This window comes from Drosophila virilis, chromosome 2, assembly GCF_030788295.1.
Source record: "Drosophila virilis strain 15010-1051.87 chromosome 2, Dvir_AGI_RSII-ME, whole genome shotgun sequence".
Taxonomy (NCBI): domain Eukaryota; kingdom Metazoa; phylum Arthropoda; class Insecta; order Diptera; family Drosophilidae; genus Drosophila; species Drosophila virilis.
In genome coordinates, this window is record NC_091544.1 from 10931602 (window position 1) to 10951487 (window position 19886).

Here is a 19886-nt window from a genome sequence, read left to right on the forward strand (position 1 = left end):
GTCACAAACAGCAAAAAATAACTGTAAACAAACAGGCAACAGGTGGCTGAGCTTAAGGACTTCTGTTTTGCTAGCTGTGTTCGCAGGCTAACGGCTGTTTGGCATTGTTATGACCGTTGCCAGGGACTACGGAGACGGTATATAAAAACACCGAAAACAAAATTCATAAATAGAGTGGTACTCAATTACCAAATTAAAATTACAGTCAAATAATGGACGACTATGCGCCCAGTCGTTATAAAATGCAAGATAAAATTGGCGAAGGTGTTCACGGTTGCGTGTTCAAGGCCATCGATTTGCAGCGCAACGTGGAGGTGGCCATCAAGAAGGTCGCATTAAAGAACAAATTTGGCAACATATCCTTGAGTACGCTGCGCGAAATAAAAACACTTCAACTGTGTAATTCGGAATATGTAAGTTACGATCTGATAGCAAATATTATATGTATTTATGTTGCCTCAACGTTGCTGTTGCAGATATTAAACATTATTGAGATATATCCCGATCTTACTGGACTTTCGCTGGTGCTGGAGTACATGCCGGACACACTGTATAGTCGACTGAAGAGCGAAGTGAATCCGTTGAGCCGCCAGCAGGTGCGAAAATATGCCCTGATGATGTTCAAGGGCATGGCATACCTGCATGAGGCGGGCATTATGCACAGAGACATCAAGCCCGCCAATTTGCTAATCAGTCATACGGATGTCCTGAAGATTGCCGACTTTGGCTTAGCGCGCCTGTACTTTCCCGAAGAAGAGTCACGCCTTTATTCGCCACAGGTATCCACGCGGTGGTATCGTGCACCCGAAATACTCTGGGGCAGTCAGAAATATGGACCTGCTGTCGACCTGTGGGCATGCGGTAATGTGTTGGCCGAAATGCTACGCGGCGTACCGCTCTTTGCAGGCACAACAGATATCGAGCAATTGGCGATTATAATACGTACGTTGGGAAGCCCGCGGCTAAACGAATGGCCAGAGCTTACGGCGCTGCCGGATTACAGTAAAATAAGGTGAGATGTCCGCTTGCTTGCAGAGTGGGTTGATAATTAATCTAATTGTTGCTGGCAGGTTTCCCAATTCGGTCGGCGTACGTTGGGACAATCTGTTTCCAAGCTGCACACATGCTGTTGAAATTGATTTGGTATCGAACCTAGTCGTATATAATCCAAAGAATCGTCTTAAGGCCACCGAGGTGAGGTGAATAATAAGTGACGCAATTACCATCCACAAATCTCTTTCCATCTATATTTTCAGGCTGTCGAGCACAGTTATTTTCATTAATTTAAGATACTTGTATTTACACAATTGGTTGACTAACAGCTAAAATGATGCATTTAGGAGTTCTCCGATTCTTTGTATCTGTATAATAAACAAAGTAATAGTTAAGCATTTGCCATTGATCCCTTAGATGTTGCACTTACTTGCACTTCAAGCAGGTGAAGAATACAGTCTGACCTTCATCCGCCGAGCGAAGCTGCAAGGTGGCATATGACATTTTGTCGTTGCCGCATTTGGGGCACTTCCGTTCTACAACTGGACCATCGGCCTCTGCAGTATCGGTCTCACGGTTTCCTTTTTTGGACAGCTTACTGGGATCGTAGGAATTAAAGTGTATTGTGTACTCGGATGTCTCACCGCTATAAACTGAGAGTCCGGCGTATTGAGATTAAGCAATAAATTACTATTAACAATAGCTTACCATCTGGAGAGAACTCTTGTTTACAGTTATAGCAAAAGACGTTTCCTTTAACTTGCAGAGGCGGCAAAATTGATCCACAGGACGGGCAAAATCCTGGGCGATTATTGAAAATTTCCATTGCAAATCAAAACAAGTCTATGCCGCACGTGCAAGTCACTAGTGTTGTGAAATACGCTTTTTTGTGTTCATCCATAGCAGCCAGCTTATGTAAGTGACATAATCCATCTGTTGACTGACCGAAAACACAACACCCTATGAAACCAAAGAGCTTGTCTTTCCACAACAAAATTATCTACTGAGTACATGAATTTATTACATACACATTTGTAAATGTATCTATTTAAAAAACAAAAGAATTATTTTTCAGATTTTTCTTCCGCTTTGGCGGTTTCAGCTTCAGCTTCACTGCCGCTTGTCTCCTCCTCGTCGTCATCATCGCTTTCGCTCTCATCGTCATCACCATCGTCCTCGTCGTCATCGCCATACGTATAGCCAGCGCTACCACTAGCCCCATAGCCCCCATAATAGCCACCATAGCCCTCTTCGTCGTCACTGCCCATGCCTTGTTGTTGACGGCCAAATTTATGGGATCGCGTGGACATGCTCAAATCCTTTGTCACAGACGTTTCATAATTGCACTTAGGGCACGGTATAGCCTTGTTCTTATCATACTTGAATCCCTTGCGGCGCACATGGTCCTCGCAGTAGCACGTCTTGCAGCGCAAGCATGAATATTGACCCAGACGATTGCATGATTGGCATTTATAGTTTTCCGACTCCAGCACCTGGCACGAGGCCTGATGCTCAAATTGGTCGTCTTCACACAGAAAACCGTCGCAAAAGGAGCACTTAAAGATGCGTCCACCATGCTCCCAGACACCACGTTCGCACTCTAGGCACACAGCGTTCTGCAACGGGCAGGTGCAGGCGTGCGTGGTTAGGCATTTTCGCCCGTGACACACCCAAGCCTCGCAGAAGTCGCAAATGGCACCGACCATGCCAGGAAATCCAGTCGTGTACACGCCGGGATGTTTGATTACACAGTCTCCCGTCTTAAGCATGCACTTAATCTTGCCACATTGTGCACAAATGGGCAAACGCTGCACACTTTGGCAGAAATAGCAGAAGGCACGAGACTTTTGCTTTTTCTCACACTTGTCGCAGTCCATCGGTGCATTGCAAGGCAGATCAGCCAGAGGAACCTCTCGTCCCCTAATCTCTTTCAAACGTAACTTTTGCTTCTCTGCTTTTTTGCGCTGGCCGGTTTTCTTTTTCGGCATCTTGACTTGTGTGTCGTATTCGAAAAAAAAGAGCTAGTGAACTTGTTAAGATATGTACGGTGATCAGTTGATATGTAACCAAGTATTTTTTGGTTAGTCTTCGTATACCAATATATCAAAATACGTACTTAGCCGAGATTATCTCGCAAGAGAAATTAAGAAAAACAATTTGCTTATTCAGAACACTATTTATTTAATGTATTGCGTACATAGTATAAAATGTATATAATACAATAAAATTTGAGATTCAATGGTATGAACAAAAATTGATATCACTAACATTTGATTTTTACATATATTTTAAGAATATATGTATATGTATTCAGCCGGTTTATATCCAAGGAGAGATATATACTTATCATCACAAATTCATTATAAGCAGCGTACTTTCCTGAAAAAGAAAATATAAAAACCCTGCACAACACTACTTTGAAAGTATCGTGACGTTTTCCAGATTTGGTCACACAGTCTGGCATTACATTTCAATTTTCATTATTCAACTCAAACGTGTGAAGCATTGTGCTGTGTCGTTTTTCAAAATACAAAGGAAAAAAGTAACAAATTAAGAACAATATATAAGATGGGCGGTCATAACGATCAAAATGGAAACTCTAATGGCCAGCATGATGATGTAAGTAGGAATATTATAGGCGCTAAGATTTTGTGATTTGGGTAGTTGTATGCATGTGTGGGTACATACGCGAACTTAGTGACCGCCATTTTGAAATTTTCTACATGTGCGTCAGCGGGGTATAGGTTAGGTTTGATTTGATGAAAAAAAAAATCGATATGAAACTTTTGTTCTTTTATATTTAGGACTCCATTACAGAGCCAGAGCATATGCGTAAATTGTTCATTGGCGGTTTGGATTACCGCACCACCGATGACAATTTAAAAGCGCACTTTGAAAAATGGGGCCAAATTGTCGATGTGGTCGTCATGAAGGATCCACGTACGAAACGCTCACGCGGTTTCGGCTTTATTACATACTCGCATTCAAGCATGGTGGATGAAGCCCAAAAGGCACGTCCACACAAAATCGACGGACGCGTCGTCGAGCCCAAGCGTGCTGTACCACGCCAAGACATTGACTCGCCCAATGCAGGCGCCACTGTCAAGAAGCTGTTTGTAGGCGCCCTGAAGGACGATCATGATGAGCAGAGTCTGCGTGATTATTTCCAGCACTATGGCAGCATTGTTGACATCAACATTGTCATGGACAAAGAGACTGGCAAGAAACGTGGCTTTGCCTTTGTTGAGTTCGACGACTACGATCCCGTGGATAAAGTTGTGTGTAAGTACAAAACTGAAACACTTATGTACATATACTATGGACAGTCCCAGCTCCGCATAGCAATGTTTGATGTGTCTGTGCGGCGTTTCATGACTGTAAGAGAAATGTTGCACATATTATATCTTTGTTAATTGGGCACCCTGTATGCCTAATTGATGAAAACGTATGTTCCACAATTGGTGAGATAATTAACACAGTACTGACAAATTGACAGGCTTGACCAACGCTTGTACGGTTTCCCTTTGAACGCTGTGAGATAAATAAAAGCGTCGGCTAAGCTATGTTATGCGAATGTATCTAAAATCCAAATTCAGCGTAACACGCAGCCTCGTTACATTAAAGCAATACAAATATTATACGATTGAGATATGTATAGAAACAATATGACCTCCCAACAAGACTTCAAGCCCAGCCAGACATTCGCACCTGGATGCTTGTGCATTACTGACTCACCAAGTAAACTCATCTACCTCGGACTGCAATAATTAAGTAATGTTTCACAGTCCCAGCTCCGCATAGCAATGTTTGATGTGTCTGTGCGGCGTTTCATGACTGTAAGAAGAATTATGCACGTATTATATCTGTTAATTGGGCACCCTGTATGCCTAATTGATGAAAACGTATGTTCCACAATTGGCCAATAAATAAACACAGTACTGACAAATTGACAGGCTTGATCCACGCCTGTACAGTTTCCTATTGAACGCTGTGAGATAAATGAAAGCGTCGGCTAAGCTATGTTATGCGAATGTATATGAAAAGTTTGTTCAGTGTAACACGCAGCCTCGTTACAATTTAATATATTAGGCAAAATACACAGTCCCAGCTCCGCATTGCAATGTTTGATGTGTCTCTGCGGCGTTTTATGGCTGTAAGATTAAAACCCAGCCCATATTATATTTTAGTTATTGTTGTAATTGTGCATCAATGATCAAAAAGTATTTGGCACAAGTGGTTTTAGCTCAAATTACAAATCTTACAAAACTTGCCTCGTGTTATACATTACTTACAGTTTTTTCTATGCTTTTTAATTGCAGTGCAAAAACAGCACCAGCTGAATGGCAAAATGGTGGACGTGAAGAAGGCTTTGCCGAAGCAAAATGAAATGGGCGGCGGCGGTGGTGGCGGTCGTGGACAGGGTGGTCGCGGCGGTGGCGGTAATAGGGGTGGAAACATGGGCGGTGGTGGCAACTTTGGTAACCAGAACGGAAACTGGGGTAATCGCGGCGGTAATAACGACAATTGGGGCAACAACAATTTTGGCGGCGGCTACGGCGGCGGCAACAATTGCTGGGGCAATAACGGACCATGGGACAACAATTGGGGCAACAATGGCGGCAACTTCGGTGGTGGCGGCGGTAACGGTAACTGGGGTAACAATGGCGGCAATGATTTTGGTAACTATCAGCAAGGCTACAGCGGTGGTCCACAGCGAGGCGGCAATTTTGGCAACAATCGCATGCAGCCCTACCAGAGCGGCAACTTTGCCAACAAAGCAGGTAAGCATCAATCCAACATGTCTCATCCAATTTCACATACGATCACTTGAAGCTCCCAGTTCGAGTGCACAGCGAGAGCTTCGCGCTTTAAAGCGTCGCTGTGTATTTGTGCTGGGCACGGGATGCGTAGATAATTAAGAGTAGCCTGACGGTACGTCCATAGAGTTAGCCAGTTTTAGTTTTATAAAGAGTGCTGTGAAACGAATGCACAAGACTTTGTGCTTATGCAGTCGTAACACACACACACACACACCCACGTTGAAGTCCAGTTTTGTTTAGCTATTAGAGTAATCTTTTTGGGTTTAGTTTTTGAGCAGACTTTTTAAAAGCGCATGTGGGTTTTCTTTTGTGTTTTCAAGGCGGTGGCAATCAAGGCAATTATGGTGGCAACAATCAGGGCTTCAATAACGGTGGCGGCAACAATCGCAGATATTGAGGCGCCCCCAGACGAGGTGAGCATAGTCATAAATTTAGTTAAGGACCCTAACAAAAAAAAAAAAAAAATCAACAATTTGCGATCAACCTACCAACCACGCAGCCATATATATGTTTATATATATATATTTGTATATATATATTCATTTATAAATATATTTGCATATTTTTTCTGTTATTTTTTTTTTTTACAAACAATTTGCGTAGGTTTCTTGCGTTTTAAATATAAATACACATATAGCTCTCTTTCTTATCTTATCGGCATTTTCCTGGTAGCTTCTAACAGCATCTTAGTATATAGATATTGAAGATTGAATAAATTTTTCTTTTAAAACTCCTTTTCAACTATTTGCAAACTAATCTTTTTAAGTATTTATTTTGTGTAAACGTAATTAGAAAAAAAAAAAAAAAAACAATTTAAGTACTGTTAGAATGCATTACAACAATTTATTTAAATAACGTTTCTCATTTATCGACATTTTATAGGTGGTAAATTAGCAGTGGCTCAGTTTATTCCCAAAAGTCAAAGTCAAGTAAACGATACGCAATTCAATGATATGAGCAACAACTCATATACCTAAGAAGTTTTCCGAGAACATCCATACCAATATCATGACAGAGAAGATAAATATCAGGAACAGTGCAGTGCAGTCGTGTGAGATTGGTTCAGTCAAAGTCAGTACAAGTACAGAGCAGAGCAGTATGTGTGTGTGTGTGTGTGTGGTGCGTTATTCAGAGAGCAGTTGCAACAGCAGCAGCAGCAGCAACAGCAGCAGCAGAGTTAACAGAACTTACAAATGCAGAGAAGACAGAAGTGAAATGAAGAGAAGTGAATTAAGCAGCAGCGAGACCACCCTCACACATACGCATCCAGCAGTACACGTACACAGCAGCTGGCCAGGATTCAATGAGAGTAATTTGCACAGTTACGATACGATATTATGATATACGATAATTGATTTAACACATACGTCAAACCTACCTATTCAATATTCAAAATAGAATAATATTTATATTCATCATTTTGTAGCCAACCTAATAATTAAAACAAAAGGAACATTGTAAAATAGTAATGTCGCATACAACTCGAGTTAAATTTTGTACCCTTATAGCCACAATCCTTCAGTAAGCAGTAATATTACTTAGTATATACAAAAACACATTAAAAACGAAAAACTTCAGGGCGACAGCCGACTAAATCTATATTCAAGCGACCACTTCCAAATGGTTGAATGGCTATCGCCCAAAATTTCTGATAATCAGTGCAAAAATCTACACAAATCTATATTTAAACAAATGTATTAATATTTTTCTTTAGGTTTAAGCTTCTCATAATTTTAAAATCGAGTAGAGCGTGCGCTCATCTTTTTCAAGAGCCGCTCGCGCTTGTCTAGCATTAAATACTACATATATTTACATATATATCTTAGCGAGGAGGAGCTTCTTATGCTCGTTTTTGTAAGTGACTATGACGCATTGAACTAAATTATCTCCCAAATGTTTAGTTGTAACCAAAAGAACAATTAATTGTAACCGAAACCTTGTAGCAGTTTGTATGCAGTTCTCAAAGGTCAGCGCCATTAAGGATTTCTAATATGTTAACAAAATTTACATTTTAATGTAGCAAAGAAAGATATAAAATACAGCAATGAATTTATGTAAAATTGACAAAAAAAAAAAGAAAAAAAAAGAAAAAGAAAACAAACAAAAAATACCAAAAACAAATCAAAAATGTTGTTTAGTTCAAGCCTAGTCTTGTTTATTTATTCATATCACATCTCTTTAGTATAAGTCTTGTTTATGTTTAGAACAGGCAAAAGGCGCAGCAGCAAAGCAAGCACAAAGCAAGGTGCCAAAGTACATTCCTATGTAAGTTGAAAGAGGCAAGTAAGCTGGTAGAGTCAGTATGCCAAATATCTTATATAATGGTAGCGATATTTGTGGGCGGGCACCTTTTATAATTTCTTTATTTCGATTTATTTTCATTTAACCTGGTTTCCATTTGGAATGCACACATTCTATATGCTGTTATATGTCATTTAAAATTATATATATTGTAATTTTTGTTCCAAGTTGGCTAAAAAGTAATGCAAAGCGCTGAAATGACGGTCGCCAAGCTAACTCAGCCACAAAGCGGACAATCTACACGTGCAATTGGGTCAGCACTGCCAAACATTTGCGGCAACCCTCGGAATGGTCGACTTGGGTAAGTTGTAGCTGCACACGTAAACAGGGAAGTGTTGTAATTTTCAGGTAGCCATTTAAACGGATGGATGCGCGCTGCCTACACAATTGAGTTTATTTGTTTTTAATACATATATAAATTTTTAAATAAATACTAAAATTTTCAACGCACTTGTTTTTATTTCAAATATAATACCGCTCTCATTATGTGCTGACAGTGTGTACACACTGCCGCAGTAACCGATAAGTTCGCTCTGTTAATTAACATTGTTATCGCATGTTAAATTGGTGCCGGTAAACATGTATGTTGCAAATTTGGAAGAGCTACATCACGAGCAGAAATAAATGACATGTATATTAGCAGACTCGAGATAATCTTTAAAATGTAAAGAAAACGCTTGGCCATATTGCACATAATCGCGAGCTAATTTTCGGGGCGTTCCTACCAAGCACGGTGTGTGCACATCTCTAATTGCATTGCACTGGTGCTGTTAATTAACAGTGTTTTCACAATGTTTTGCTAAGCAAGGTACAAGAAAATTTAAAATATATTAAAACAAATATACGCTGAAATATTTAACCGATTGTCAGACGCTTTGGTAATTTTATAATGGAGACCAATCGCACGGTCCAATTTATATATAACTACAAGGATTATGCAGGCAAAGATTGTGAAGCCAAGCTGGATATTAAATTGCCTTTTGAGGATGAAAGCCTTGAAGAATTGGTTACACAGCTTTTAGCTCAAATGGATCCAATGATGCGGTATTTGGACGAAGACATAAGTAAGTGGAATGGATAAATCAGAACAGCTATCTCTAATCAGACACTCCCCCAAAAAGATTTAGAGAAGGAACTAAAGTCGTTTATTGACCGTGAGCATCAGAAATTCCACGATGACTACGCTGAGAAATTGATCTGTCAAGCGGCCAACGAAGAGTTAGACTTAGAATCTATAGTGCGAAATACAGAACGTCTGTATAAAGAAGAATTGCTGCAATTTGCAGATCGCATTGGTCCAAGCGACGAAGACATATTTGCGCAGAGCTTTCATCGACTGGTGCATTCCTCCTCTTTAGAGGATATACTAAAACGGGAACGTGGCTATGCTAAGGTCATAGCCGATATGACCGAGCATATGGACTCTGAGGTGGAAACTTTAAAAAACTCTCAACAGCAGGAAATGGACAGTCAAATCAATCAGCTGGACATAACGACCACATCGGAGGACATTAACAATCTGCTGGCACAGCAATATACAACGCACAACTTTGTACGAAAGCGTTACGAATCCGAGCTGGAGGCCATGATGGGCCATCAGAAAAATGAGTATCGCAACTGGATAACCAGCCAAGTTAGTCAAATGTTCCAAGTCTCGCCAGTCTCCACTCCGCTGGGCAATCGTTCCTCTATGTTCGTCTCGCAGCAGCCTTCAATGGAGGAGAGCTTCACCATACATTTGGGCTCTCAACTGAAGCACATGCATAATATTCGCATACTCAGCGCTAATGTGACGGACCTGTGTAGTCCGCTCCACGCGGATGAAAACTTGAATGGTCTCAACATGGCCTTGGGCCTTTACTCGAGCTCCCTGTGCGGCGTGGTCGTCCTGACTCCTTCTATACAGGCACAGGCTAATAAGAGCATAATCAAGAATGCTAACAGATCGACTGAGTTTCATTTTGATCAGATGGATGTGCAGCTAGAAAAGATAGAGAAACAAATTCGGGCACTTAACACCAGTGGCACAAGCAACTCACTGAGTACTGGAAGCGGCAGTGGCAGTGGCAACAGTGCCGAAGGTAGCGCCACATCGTCGCCAATTAAACAGCATGTGCCCAAGCTAAAGACCGGCGATTTTTTTATAACCAAACACTCGAATCTCTCACAATCGCACGTCATATTTCATTTGATATCCGATGAGCCCATCAATAGTCCCAGCGAAATAAATTCACGCCATCCAGTTATCTTGGGTCTGCGCAGCATTTTGAAGACTGCCAGTCGGCATGATATAACCACATTGACGATCCCAGCCCTGCTGCGCCACGAGATGAGCGAGGACATGACAGTACAGTGGTGCGTTCGACGGGCAGAACTCGTATTCAAGTGCGCCAAGGGTTTTATGATCGAATCAGCCTCTTGGGGTGGCGCGGAGTTAAGGTAAGCTTTTGATTAATAAACTATAAGATTATAATGAATTTACTTTGTCGTTTAGTACATTGCAATTGTTGCTGCCACACGATATCTCTGAGGAGCTGTTCACCACATTGGCGGGCATGGTGCCCAATGTATTCCGTGTTGCCAATCCAAAGATACTCGTTGATAATAACAAATAGTTATTCGTAAACACATTCCAAGGGAAATATTTCGACTCAAATTTATTTATATGAATATACACTTTATTAGGCTTTATAGTTTATATTTAAATGTATATGCTTCTTTTCATGTCGCAAACAGTTGTTTAAACAAAAAACACACTCAGAATTGTTGTAAATGTTCCTGTATCCAATTTCGACAATATAATTATCCATAGTTTTTTAATTAAACTTCAATGCAAACGTTTTGCAAAACTACAACACTACTTTTTTATAAATACATTTATATTGTATAGGTAATCTGTGTGTGTATATGTATTTATGTATATTATTTCCAAATTTAAATGTTTATCTTTGGTTTCATTAGACCCCGTCATGCAATTTGTGTCCATTTTTTGTATAATGTGTGGGTGTAATTCAGTTTGTGTTCTTCGGTTATCTATAATGGTTAATATGAATATTTGAATAACTCTGCTTGTTGTTAACTTGTAAATATGCGTTTTGTCAAATAAATATATATGTATATATGTGTTCATTTATATTTAACAATTAATTACGTTATGTTTCCTTTTAATCAACATTTCGCTGTTAATATCTTTTTTTTTTGGATTTAGCCAAGTACGTTGTATAGTTGTCTGCCTGCTTGTGTTTTGCTGCTTTGCAGTGAGAGATAGAGTTTCAGAAAATATAATATCTGAAACTTTGTTAATGAATAAGTGTCTTGCGTCTCCAGGTCTTTCGGTTCTCGAATTAATAAAACATGGGTTTGTGTGTGTGTGTTTCAAATGAGTACAGGAACGGGTTACATTCAGTGTTTTGGGTTGATAAAAGAAATTTTGGGCTTAGAGTATCATGCCATAGAAAAGTTGGTAATAAGTTTAGAAACTGATTATAAAATTGACGTAATCAGCATTATTATATACTCATATATCTCAGTTTCATATGTTAAAATTGTTTTAATTCTAGTTATAAAATAAATTATATTATTCAGCCATTTCATGAATATAGTTAATGTTAATGTAGTATGGCGCATATAATTTAAACGGTCGTAGCAGACCAAATAAAACTCTTTAATAAAATAATTGAGTTTCTGCAGCATAACATATTCCATAAATAAATTAAAAACAAATTGGTTCCAGCAATGGGAGACTGAAGTATAATTTTCTTCTCTTGTTTTTAATAGTTATTTGGTTTTTATTTTTACACCCTTGCAGAGACATTTTACACTTTTTTTAGTTGGATCTATTTTGTAGATGAGAAACGGACTAGCACATCATTGAGTTGCCATAGGAACAAAAGTTCTCAAATGGAATTGTGTGTCTGCAAGGGTATTTAATTTTCGGCATGCCGAAGAGCATAATTTTGTTGATTTTTAATTTCGATGCTACTTGTAAGGAGTTATCTACGATTGCATGCCAAAAATGTACTGAAATACTCTATAATCGTTGATGAATCTACACAGCTTAATACTTTGCGCGTGCCTTAAACTACGGTCTTGCAATAGGTCTAGATGTATTTTTAGTTATATATGAAATAAGAATACATAATACGTGTGTATACTAAAATTGAAACTATCACAAAAAAACAAATACTTTTTATATAAAGTATAAACTCAATAAGGTCAAATACGAGCTACTGTTTAAATCAGTATGCAGGTTTATATCTGTGCCGGTCGCTCTGGGTTTACATTTGACTCTCCTTGCGCCACTGAAAGGTGCCCGACTTGACGCCAATGCTGGATGAGCCCTGATTGCTGCTAGAGGAGAGCATGTTATTGGTGCGTCTAATGAGCTGTGCCGCCGAATCGAAGCGGCTGCGAATGAGCCGCATTGCCGGATTGCTAGAGACGCCGCTGCGTTTGCTCTTGCTGCTTGAAGACGAGAAAACAACGAGTTACAATTTGGGTTCACGTTTAGTCATTTATAATGATAGCTTACCTTGATGAGCTGGGCTGATTCTCCTTAAGATTGCCCAAAATGATGCGCATATGCGTATCCCGCGCAAAATGATTATCGGGCAAGGTGGGCTTCGAACCGCTACCACTAGGTCCAGCACGGTCATCATCCACAAAGGCATTTAAAGCGGGCAGCTGGCCCGGTGAGCTCAGCTCGCTGCTGGGCGAGTGCGGAGGCGTTGCGTACAATGGTGACATGCATTCCATATCATACAGGTCCGCCTCATTAGTCATGTTGCTTGCTGTGCAGAAGAGTATTAGACAAGTGGTATATGCTTTGAAGCTCAAAAGAATGTTACCCAGCTGGTGCTTGTTGAGATCAGGCAGCATCTGTGAATGCCGCTGATGGGCGCCTGCGCCACTATTGCTGTTGGATTTGTGAGCCGCTGCGGCCGAGCTTGATGCATGCTTCGAGTTGACCATTAGATTGTTGCGTGAGCTAAGCTTGCTTTGACGTTGCAATTGCTGAGTGAAAGTGAGCGGTGCCTGCTGCATAAAGGAGAACATGGAGACGTCATCAACTGGCAGCCTTGGGCATAATGAAGCTATACTCACATCGTTGCTGCTGCCCGTGGATTGACTAGAGATGACGCTCTTGCGCTTGTGCAAGCTGCTCGTATCTGATTGCATGGTGTTCTGGTAGAAATTGTTCGAGCTGTGCGTAGAGCTGGAGGCATTCAGCGCCTGTAGATTGCTACCATTGTGCACTGTAGCAGTGGTGGCTGCTGAGCAAACCGAGGAAGCGGAAGCGTGTGCCGGATACGGAGCTAAGTTTTGGTGCAGGGGCAGAGCTGGCGGCTGGTCTGGAGAGCGCAGCATGCTGGCATGGAATTTCGCTTCATTGGGATTGCTAGCTTCATCTATAGAGGAATAGAGGTAAGTGGACAAGGGATTTAATAACATAACAACAGACTCTTACGTCTGCTATTGCGCTTACTTTTGGTATAGCTCTCAAAGATCTTGAGTATGCTGCTGCGACTAGACTTGGCCGCCAGCTTAATGGGCGTGCGCCCGCAGTGATCCGATTTGTAGGGATTGGCGCCAAACTGTAGCAGCGCAATGACACACTTCTCGTGTCCCTCCTGTGCGGAGATACCCAGCGCTGTGGCGCCCTGCTTGCACGCATGATCCGCCAGGGCGCCATAGTAGAGCAATATATTCATGACATCATGGTTGCCCTGCCAGGCACACGAGTGCAGCGGTGTGCGCGCTTCCAGGTCCATTGAGTTGACATCGGCGCCAGCCTCGATAAGCGTCTTCACCATGTCGGCATGACCCTGCCAGGCTGCTACATGCAGCGCAGTGCGCCCCTCGCTATCGGGAATGTTAACATCCACATTGGTCATGTCTAGCAGGTACTTGACAATGTCCAGCTTGTTCTCGAGTGCCAAAATATAAAGCGTGGTGCGCGAGTCGGCGTCCTTGGAGTTGACATCGCAGCAGAACTTTAACAAGAACTCCACCGTGTCCATGTGACCCTCTAGGCAGGCCAGACGAAAAGCGGTCTTGCCATCGTGCGCCTTCTGATCCACAAAGCTGGAGTGTATATCCAGCAGGGTCTGCACACAGCGCAGACGTCCCTCTTGGGCGGCCAAATGCAGCGCCGTCTTGCCCTCATTATCGCACTCATCGATCTTGGCACCCGAGTCCAGCAGCTGCAGGCACACCTCATGGAAGCCCTCGAAGGCGGCATAGTGCAATGGCGTCCAGCCGGCATTGTCGCGATGCGTCTCGTCCAGGCCGCGATCCAGCAGCTGACGCACTGTCTCTACATTGCCTTGAGCAGCGCCAATGCTGAGCACTGTGCGGCCCTCGGAGTCCATGCAATCGATGCCGCATCCCCAGAAGAGCAGCAGTCGCACCACAGTGGCATGGCCAGCAGTGCAGGCGGCCCAAAGCGGCGTGCGGCCCATGAAGTCAGCCAGATCCGGATCCGCGGCATTCTCCAGCAGCAGCTCACAGACCTCGGCATTGCCCTCAAATGAACTGACAAGTAGCGGTGACATGCCATCGTTGTCAAGTTGATCCGTGTTGGCGCCATGATCCAGTAACGTGGAGATTACCTTGCTATAGCCCGACGAGCCGCAAAGAGCGGCCACACACAGAGCGCTGCGTCCGTCGAGATCCAGATGATTAACATTGGCGCCATTATCCAGTAGAATTTCCACAATGTCATAGTGTCCCATGTACGAGGCGGCAATCAGCGAAGTGCGTCCTTGGCGATCCACAGAGTTGACGTCCGCGCCCGATTCAATCAACAGCTTTAAGATGTCCTCGTGGCCACTCCAGGCGGCAGCGCGTAACGCAGTGCGTCCCTCCTTGTCGGCCAAATCAATTTTGCAGGCGGGCTGCGCAATGAGTAATCGGACCACCTCGCTGTGCCCGCCCCAGGAGGCCGAACGCAATGGTGTCCATCCGTCGCGATCCGCATGGTTGACATCCACACGCTTCATGCGGCCGGTGCCATCGTTGCAGGGCTGCGAGAAGCTAAGCAACAGCTTGACCACCTCCAGGTGGCCGTTTCTTGAGGCTATGTTGAGAGCTGTCTGGCCGTTATAATCCTCTATCTCAAGATCAATGGGACTCTTGCAGGCATTGAGAGCGCGCTCCAGCAGCTGATGGTTGCCATCATTGGCAAGAATATGGATCAGGGCTTTGCCCTTGTGAAGCTCGATGTGATGCGAATCGGAGAGCTGATGCAGCGTGCTCGAGGCATTCTCGTCCTGGCTCTCATGTGGCGGTTCACTCTGCTCCGAAGGGCTGATCGTGCGCTGCGTCTCCAGCAGACAGCTCTTCTCGCTGGACAGCAGCAGATCGGCCAGCTCAAAGTCAATGTTCTGTGACTTCTCCGACAGCTCCGGCGACATGAGCGACGACTCGCAGGAGTTCTGTGTGTCGGCATTGTTGATGCCTGTCTCGATCAGCAGCTTGAGCATCTTGGCATCCGTCGGCAGACTGGGCTTGAAGAAATCGCAGAGGAACTGCGCAAACGGTTCGCTCAGCTCGTTGGTCAGAAAACGCTCCAGCATGGCGCGTGTCTTGGGCAAAAAGTTGACATCATTCTTGAAGTCGTGCTCGCACTGAGCGCAGCAGTTAAAATGATTTGTATAGAAACAATCGCTCAGGTTCAAGCGAGACTCTAGCAGCATCAAGATGAGATCCAGATCGATGTGCCGGCTGGTCAAGTACTCGCCGGATTTAATAAGATGATAGGCGAAGCGACGCACCGTGTTGGCGCACAGCGTATCCGCCACTAGTAAATAGTACATGGAGATCATGACATGGCCCTCGTTAACATCGCAGATGAACTTCTTGGTGGCGAACTTCACATCCACCAGCCAATCCGCGAAAGAGTTGTGGAAAATCTTCAGGCGTTGCGCATTCGCATCATAGGCCAAAATGTTGCGCATGAGCTGCAAACGTTTCTCGAACTCCTGGCAATCGATGGTGTAGTTGTGTGTGCGCAAACAATTGAAGAGGAAAAGCTTGTCAACATAGCCGGAGGAGGCGAGCAGCACATTGAGCAGCGGTCGTATCTTCATGTACTGCTTCTTATTGAAGGACTTCTGGCAGATGTACAAGTACAGGCCGTTCAGGGTGCAGGGTATTAGCTTGATTTCGCGAAAGCTGAAGAAGTTGTCCTTGATGCCATGCAACACCTTCTCTAGGTACAATATGCAGCCATTTGATTTGATGTAGAGCTGATGGAGCGACTCAATGATCTCCTTGGTCAACATGATGCTGTCCTTGAAATCGGAATTTAAGCGATTTATGATATACTCCTGCACATCCTTGACCACGTGCGATTTGCGCAGATCATCCAGCGTTATCTTCTTAAAGCCTGTAAACATTTTAGTTATTTGCTTCGTTTGCTTCTTGGTGGTGCACACCAGGAACAGCCACTTGGGAAAGAGGTGTATGTGGTTTGAGAGCAGCTCGGCCACGTTGCGACTCTTGTGGCTGGTTACCGTGCCGCGACCACCCTTCAGCGTGGTTATAAGGTTTCCCTCATTGATGTAGTTCTCATCGATGGAATCGATGAGTAGAAGTAATGCGGTCTTTGGGGGCGTTAGCTCGAGCAGTGGGAAGAGCAGCGCCTTCTTAAAACACTCGTCGGGATTCTTTTCAATGCTGTCTACGCTGAGGCACTCCAGGATCTCCGGATTAGACATCAGCAGCTCGTAGTAGCCATCAGCAATGATGGTGCGGCAACTCTTTGTCTTGGGCAGCGGTGGCGGCAATGTGTTGGTGCTGCTCCTAATCTTTGGCTTTTCGCCAGGCACAGGCGGTATGTTTGTTGTGGCTGCGTCCTCCTTGGGTAGCTCCACACGCTCCGCACTGGCACCAAAGTCGATGAGCAGCTCTGCCTCTGACTTTTCCGGCTCCTCATTTGCTGTTTCCAGCTGCGACGACTTCTCCGGCGGCTGCTCATCTGTTAACTCCTTGTCCGCCTCGGGCTTGTCTTCATTGTGCTTTTCCAGCTTGTCATCCTTGATGGCCGCCTCAATTTCACTTTTTAACTGCTCGCTAACCAAATCGGCAATATCCTCGCCGCCGCCTTGCTGTATGGCCTGGCTATTGCTGTTGACAGCTGTGGTCGTGACCTGCTTGGCCGGCGAGGAGACGCCGCTGCCAGCACGACCGCGCTTAACGGGTATCTTGGACTTGGACTTGACGGGACTGCTTTTGGGCACCTCTTTTTCCTTCTCTTTCTGCTCACGAATTTGCTTTTGTTCCTTTTCGCTGCCCGTATCCTTGTCCTGTTCGCCCCGCTCCTGAACTGCAGCACTGCCGCCACGCTTGGGTGGATGTGTGCCATAGTTGTTGGTGGCGGGTTTCTCCGTCGGATCTGATAGATCGGGTGATAGCAGGCACTGTGCTGGCTCCGATTGCTGTCGTGTTAGATTGGACTTAACCGGTTTCTGAGTCGTCGAGGTGCGTCGGATTTGAAAATTGTCCAGCTCCTTGGTATCGCATTCGCTTGCGCCACGTTTGAGCTCCTCGATGAGCAGCTCCTCGGCGTTCTCGCTGAGCGTGATATTATTCATCGCCTCATCCAACTTAGATTCCTGCTGTTGTGCTTCCTCGCGCAGAAAGGAGAAGCCCTCGTCGATGATTTTCTGGCTATCGTCCCGACTTATTAGCGAGGCATGGCTGAGCAGCTGTAGCACAATCTTGCGCATGAAGAGCGACAGGCTGTGGCACTCGGGATTCTGCGACTCGATCAGATAGCAGGCTAGCAGCTTGCGATTGAGTATACCCTTCGTGCCGGAGTTGCCCTTCATTATGGCCTGGCAAATAGAGGTCTTTCCAGAGCCATTTGAGCCCAGCACCAGGCAACCATTATAGCTAGAGCTGGATATGGCGGCCGCCTTGGCGCGCGCCGAAACATAACCGGCACTGGCAGCGCCAAGTGCAGCCGGCATAGGCTTCTTGCCAGCTGTGCGCTGCTCTAGGCAGAGGGCAATCTTCTTGAGCACCCACTCCCGATGTATATAGACAGTGCTCACAATGCGATGATTGGTGGGCTCCAGTGGCGCCAGGCCATTGACCTCCTTATCCGGCGAGTGCTTGCGCTGCATCAGCGACTCCAAGTTGGCGGCTGTCTCAGGGGCCGGTTGCAGCTGCTTGTCCAACTCCAGGCCATCCTCTTCGGGAGCGGAACTGATAGCGCCGCCATTGGTTGGCGCCAGCTCCAGTGCGAAATTCTGTTGCACCAGATTGGCAAAATGCTCCTCGCGCGCCAAATTCGAGAAGCTAGCATTGGGGCAGTCCCGGCCGCTAATCTCCAGCTTCTTGTGCACCTGCGTGGTGTCCTTCAGAAAGTTGAGTATGCGTCGATCCTCCAGCTGCTGATTGGGTGTACCGCTGGCACCCAACGATGCCGGCTGATTGTTGTACTTGGAGCCGCCGACCAGCGCACTTGTGGATGCATTTGCATCCGTTTCACGTTCCACGTGCTCCTCCTCATCATTGGCATCCAAATCGGTGACCTGCACGGGATTACCATTGCGCACGCTGGCAAGCCGATTTGAGTCTCGCAAGTTAGACAGTTTGGCGTCAGTCGAGGCTGCTTCCACGGCCACACCATGGCGATTGCGTTCGCTGCTCTTGTAACGATCCGATTTACGCAGCGGCGTCGCATAGAGCATCTCCTTGGGCATGTTGCCAGAGACAGCGTGTTGCTGTTTGTTGTTTCCTGGCACCGAATTGCAGTTGCCTAACGAGTTGGAGTTGGCATTTGGATTACTGTTGCCGATATGGTTCAGCAACTGCTGCCCGCCAGCCTGTGAGGACTTTTGGGGATGTTGCTGTTGTTGCTGCTGATGTTGCATTTTGCGCACGGATTCATTATACATGGCCTGACAGGGCAGATTCTCGTAGATGTCATTGCGCAGATTATCGTTGTCTGTGTGCTTAGACATTGTTGTTGATATCGTCTATTGGACAACTTCCAGCTTTCGAGTATTTACACGGTGCGTTGTCCTTGTGTTAAGTTTAAGCAAAGTCTGCTGTCTGCAAGGAAACAGAATAAAACCGACATGCGGGCTTTCATTGAGAATTTGATGGTTTTTTGTAAGATATGCTTTGATTATCTTATTACGGCTTTAAGGAGATACGATATTAGCTCTCATTCAACTAACTTCGCTCTTACATGCCTCAGATTTCGCTACTTTTGCCACAACGAGCAGCTTTATGTCTCAGCTTGTTGCCAAGTTGTTTATTTTTATGTTGGCTTCCCTTTTTTTTAGCATCCTGTTAACAATTGACCTGATTTTTCATACACTCTTTTTACCCTTTGGCAGAGCACACTCTTCACACATTCACAGAGTCAGTAAAACAAAACTTACCCAACCACAAGGCTGCAGGAACATAGGAGGGCGGTTCCGTAAGGATCGCAAGATATTTTATGTTTGTTTGAACAAAGATCTTGGCAACGAAGTGGCAAAGACATTTTTTTGTGTAAACATATAGTGAATATATCTATGGCACATAGTTTTGTTTATACTTAGCCTCACAAAGGGGTCTGCATATCGATCGTAAATTTTATGCCAATTCATCTAATTGGACCTTAAAATATGAAGCTTAAGCTCATAGTTGAAGAATTCGGGTAAGTTTGCGTTTGACCTATAGCGACTGGGTAGCTCTATGAAAAAGTTGTGCAAATAAAGCTTATTTTTACGTTCATCAGTTTATGGGGTGATATGTGAATATATTTAATTA

At 44.3% G+C, this 19886-nt stretch overlaps 6 protein-coding genes across 9 annotated transcripts in view; 3 read left to right on the forward strand and 3 right to left on the reverse strand.

Moving 5' to 3' along the window:
• Nucleotides 1-42: 42 nt before the first annotated feature.
• On the forward strand, nucleotides 43-1203 carry LOC6630304 (cyclin-dependent kinase 20). The gene is made up of 4 exons (XM_002054153.3): nucleotides 43-137; nucleotides 206-413; nucleotides 477-1012; nucleotides 1071-1203. Exons 2-4 carry the CDS (start codon nucleotides 213-215, stop codon nucleotides 1201-1203), a joined length of 870 nt encoding a protein of 289 aa, XP_002054189.3. The 5' UTR covers nucleotides 43-137; nucleotides 206-212.
• A 16-nt stretch (nucleotides 1204-1219) lies between these two features.
• Polr1H (RNA polymerase I subunit RpI12) lies at nucleotides 1220-1862 on the reverse strand. The gene is made up of 3 exons (XM_002054152.4): nucleotides 1702-1862; nucleotides 1424-1646; nucleotides 1220-1361 (listed from the first exon to the last, which is right to left on the reverse strand). The coding sequence occupies exons 1-3, from the start codon at nucleotides 1817-1819 to the stop codon at nucleotides 1337-1339; spliced, it is 366 nt and encodes a 121-aa protein (XP_002054188.1). The 5' UTR covers nucleotides 1820-1862; the 3' UTR covers nucleotides 1220-1336.
• A 127-nt stretch (nucleotides 1863-1989) lies between these two features.
• On the reverse strand, nucleotides 1990-3021 carry Noa36 (zinc finger protein 330 homolog Noa36). The gene has a single exon (XM_002054151.4). It carries the CDS (start codon nucleotides 2979-2981, stop codon nucleotides 2058-2060), a length of 924 nt encoding a protein of 307 aa, XP_002054187.1. The 5' UTR covers nucleotides 2982-3021; the 3' UTR covers nucleotides 1990-2057.
• A 414-nt stretch (nucleotides 3022-3435) lies between these two features.
• Nucleotides 3436-8560, forward strand: Hrb98DE (Heterogeneous nuclear ribonucleoprotein at 98DE). Of its 3 annotated transcripts, none has more exons than XM_070207569.1 (5): nucleotides 3436-3612; nucleotides 3798-4275; nucleotides 5313-5774; nucleotides 6134-6226; nucleotides 8283-8560. In XM_070207569.1, the coding sequence occupies exons 1-4, from the start codon at nucleotides 3562-3564 to the stop codon at nucleotides 6208-6210; spliced, it is 1068 nt and encodes a 355-aa protein (XP_070063670.1). In that variant the 5' UTR covers nucleotides 3436-3561; the 3' UTR covers nucleotides 6211-6226; nucleotides 8283-8560. The 3 variants fall into 3 exon arrangements, with proteins under 3 accessions (XP_070063670.1, XP_002054186.1, XP_015026982.1); XM_002054150.4 differs by lacking the exon at nucleotides 8283-8560 and adding an exon at nucleotides 6696-7850; XM_015171496.3 differs by lacking the exons at nucleotides 6134-6226; nucleotides 8283-8560 and adding an exon at nucleotides 6696-7850.
• Nucleotides 8561-8776: 216 nt separating this feature from the next.
• LOC6630154 (ferry endosomal RAB5 effector complex subunit 3) lies at nucleotides 8777-11235 on the forward strand. The gene is made up of 4 exons (XM_032439410.2): nucleotides 8777-8922; nucleotides 8985-9178; nucleotides 9236-10553; nucleotides 10609-11235. Exons 2-4 carry the CDS (start codon nucleotides 9004-9006, stop codon nucleotides 10727-10729), a joined length of 1614 nt encoding a protein of 537 aa, XP_032295301.1. The 5' UTR covers nucleotides 8777-8922; nucleotides 8985-9003; the 3' UTR covers nucleotides 10730-11235.
• Nucleotides 11236-11837: 602 nt separating this feature from the next.
• LOC6630153 (ankyrin repeat domain-containing protein 50) overlaps nucleotides 11838-19886 on the reverse strand; it is a 41406-nt gene continuing 33357 nt past the window's right edge. The window contains exons 2-6 of one of the 2 annotated variants that reach the window (XM_070207568.1): nucleotides 13600-19178; nucleotides 13218-13522; nucleotides 12962-13148; nucleotides 12646-12904; nucleotides 11838-12575 (exon numbers count right to left, since the gene is read on the reverse strand). In XM_070207568.1, coding sequence (XP_070063669.1) covers nucleotides 12392-12575; nucleotides 12646-12904; nucleotides 12962-13148; nucleotides 13218-13522; nucleotides 13600-19087 — 6423 coding nt within the window. In that variant the 5' untranslated portion in view covers nucleotides 19088-19178 and the 3' untranslated portion in view covers nucleotides 11838-12391. Of the gene's footprint in view, nucleotides 12576-12645; nucleotides 12905-12961; nucleotides 13152-13217; nucleotides 13523-13599; nucleotides 19179-19886 lie in introns of both variants that reach the window. The other variant, XM_015172115.3, reaches the window with a different exon arrangement.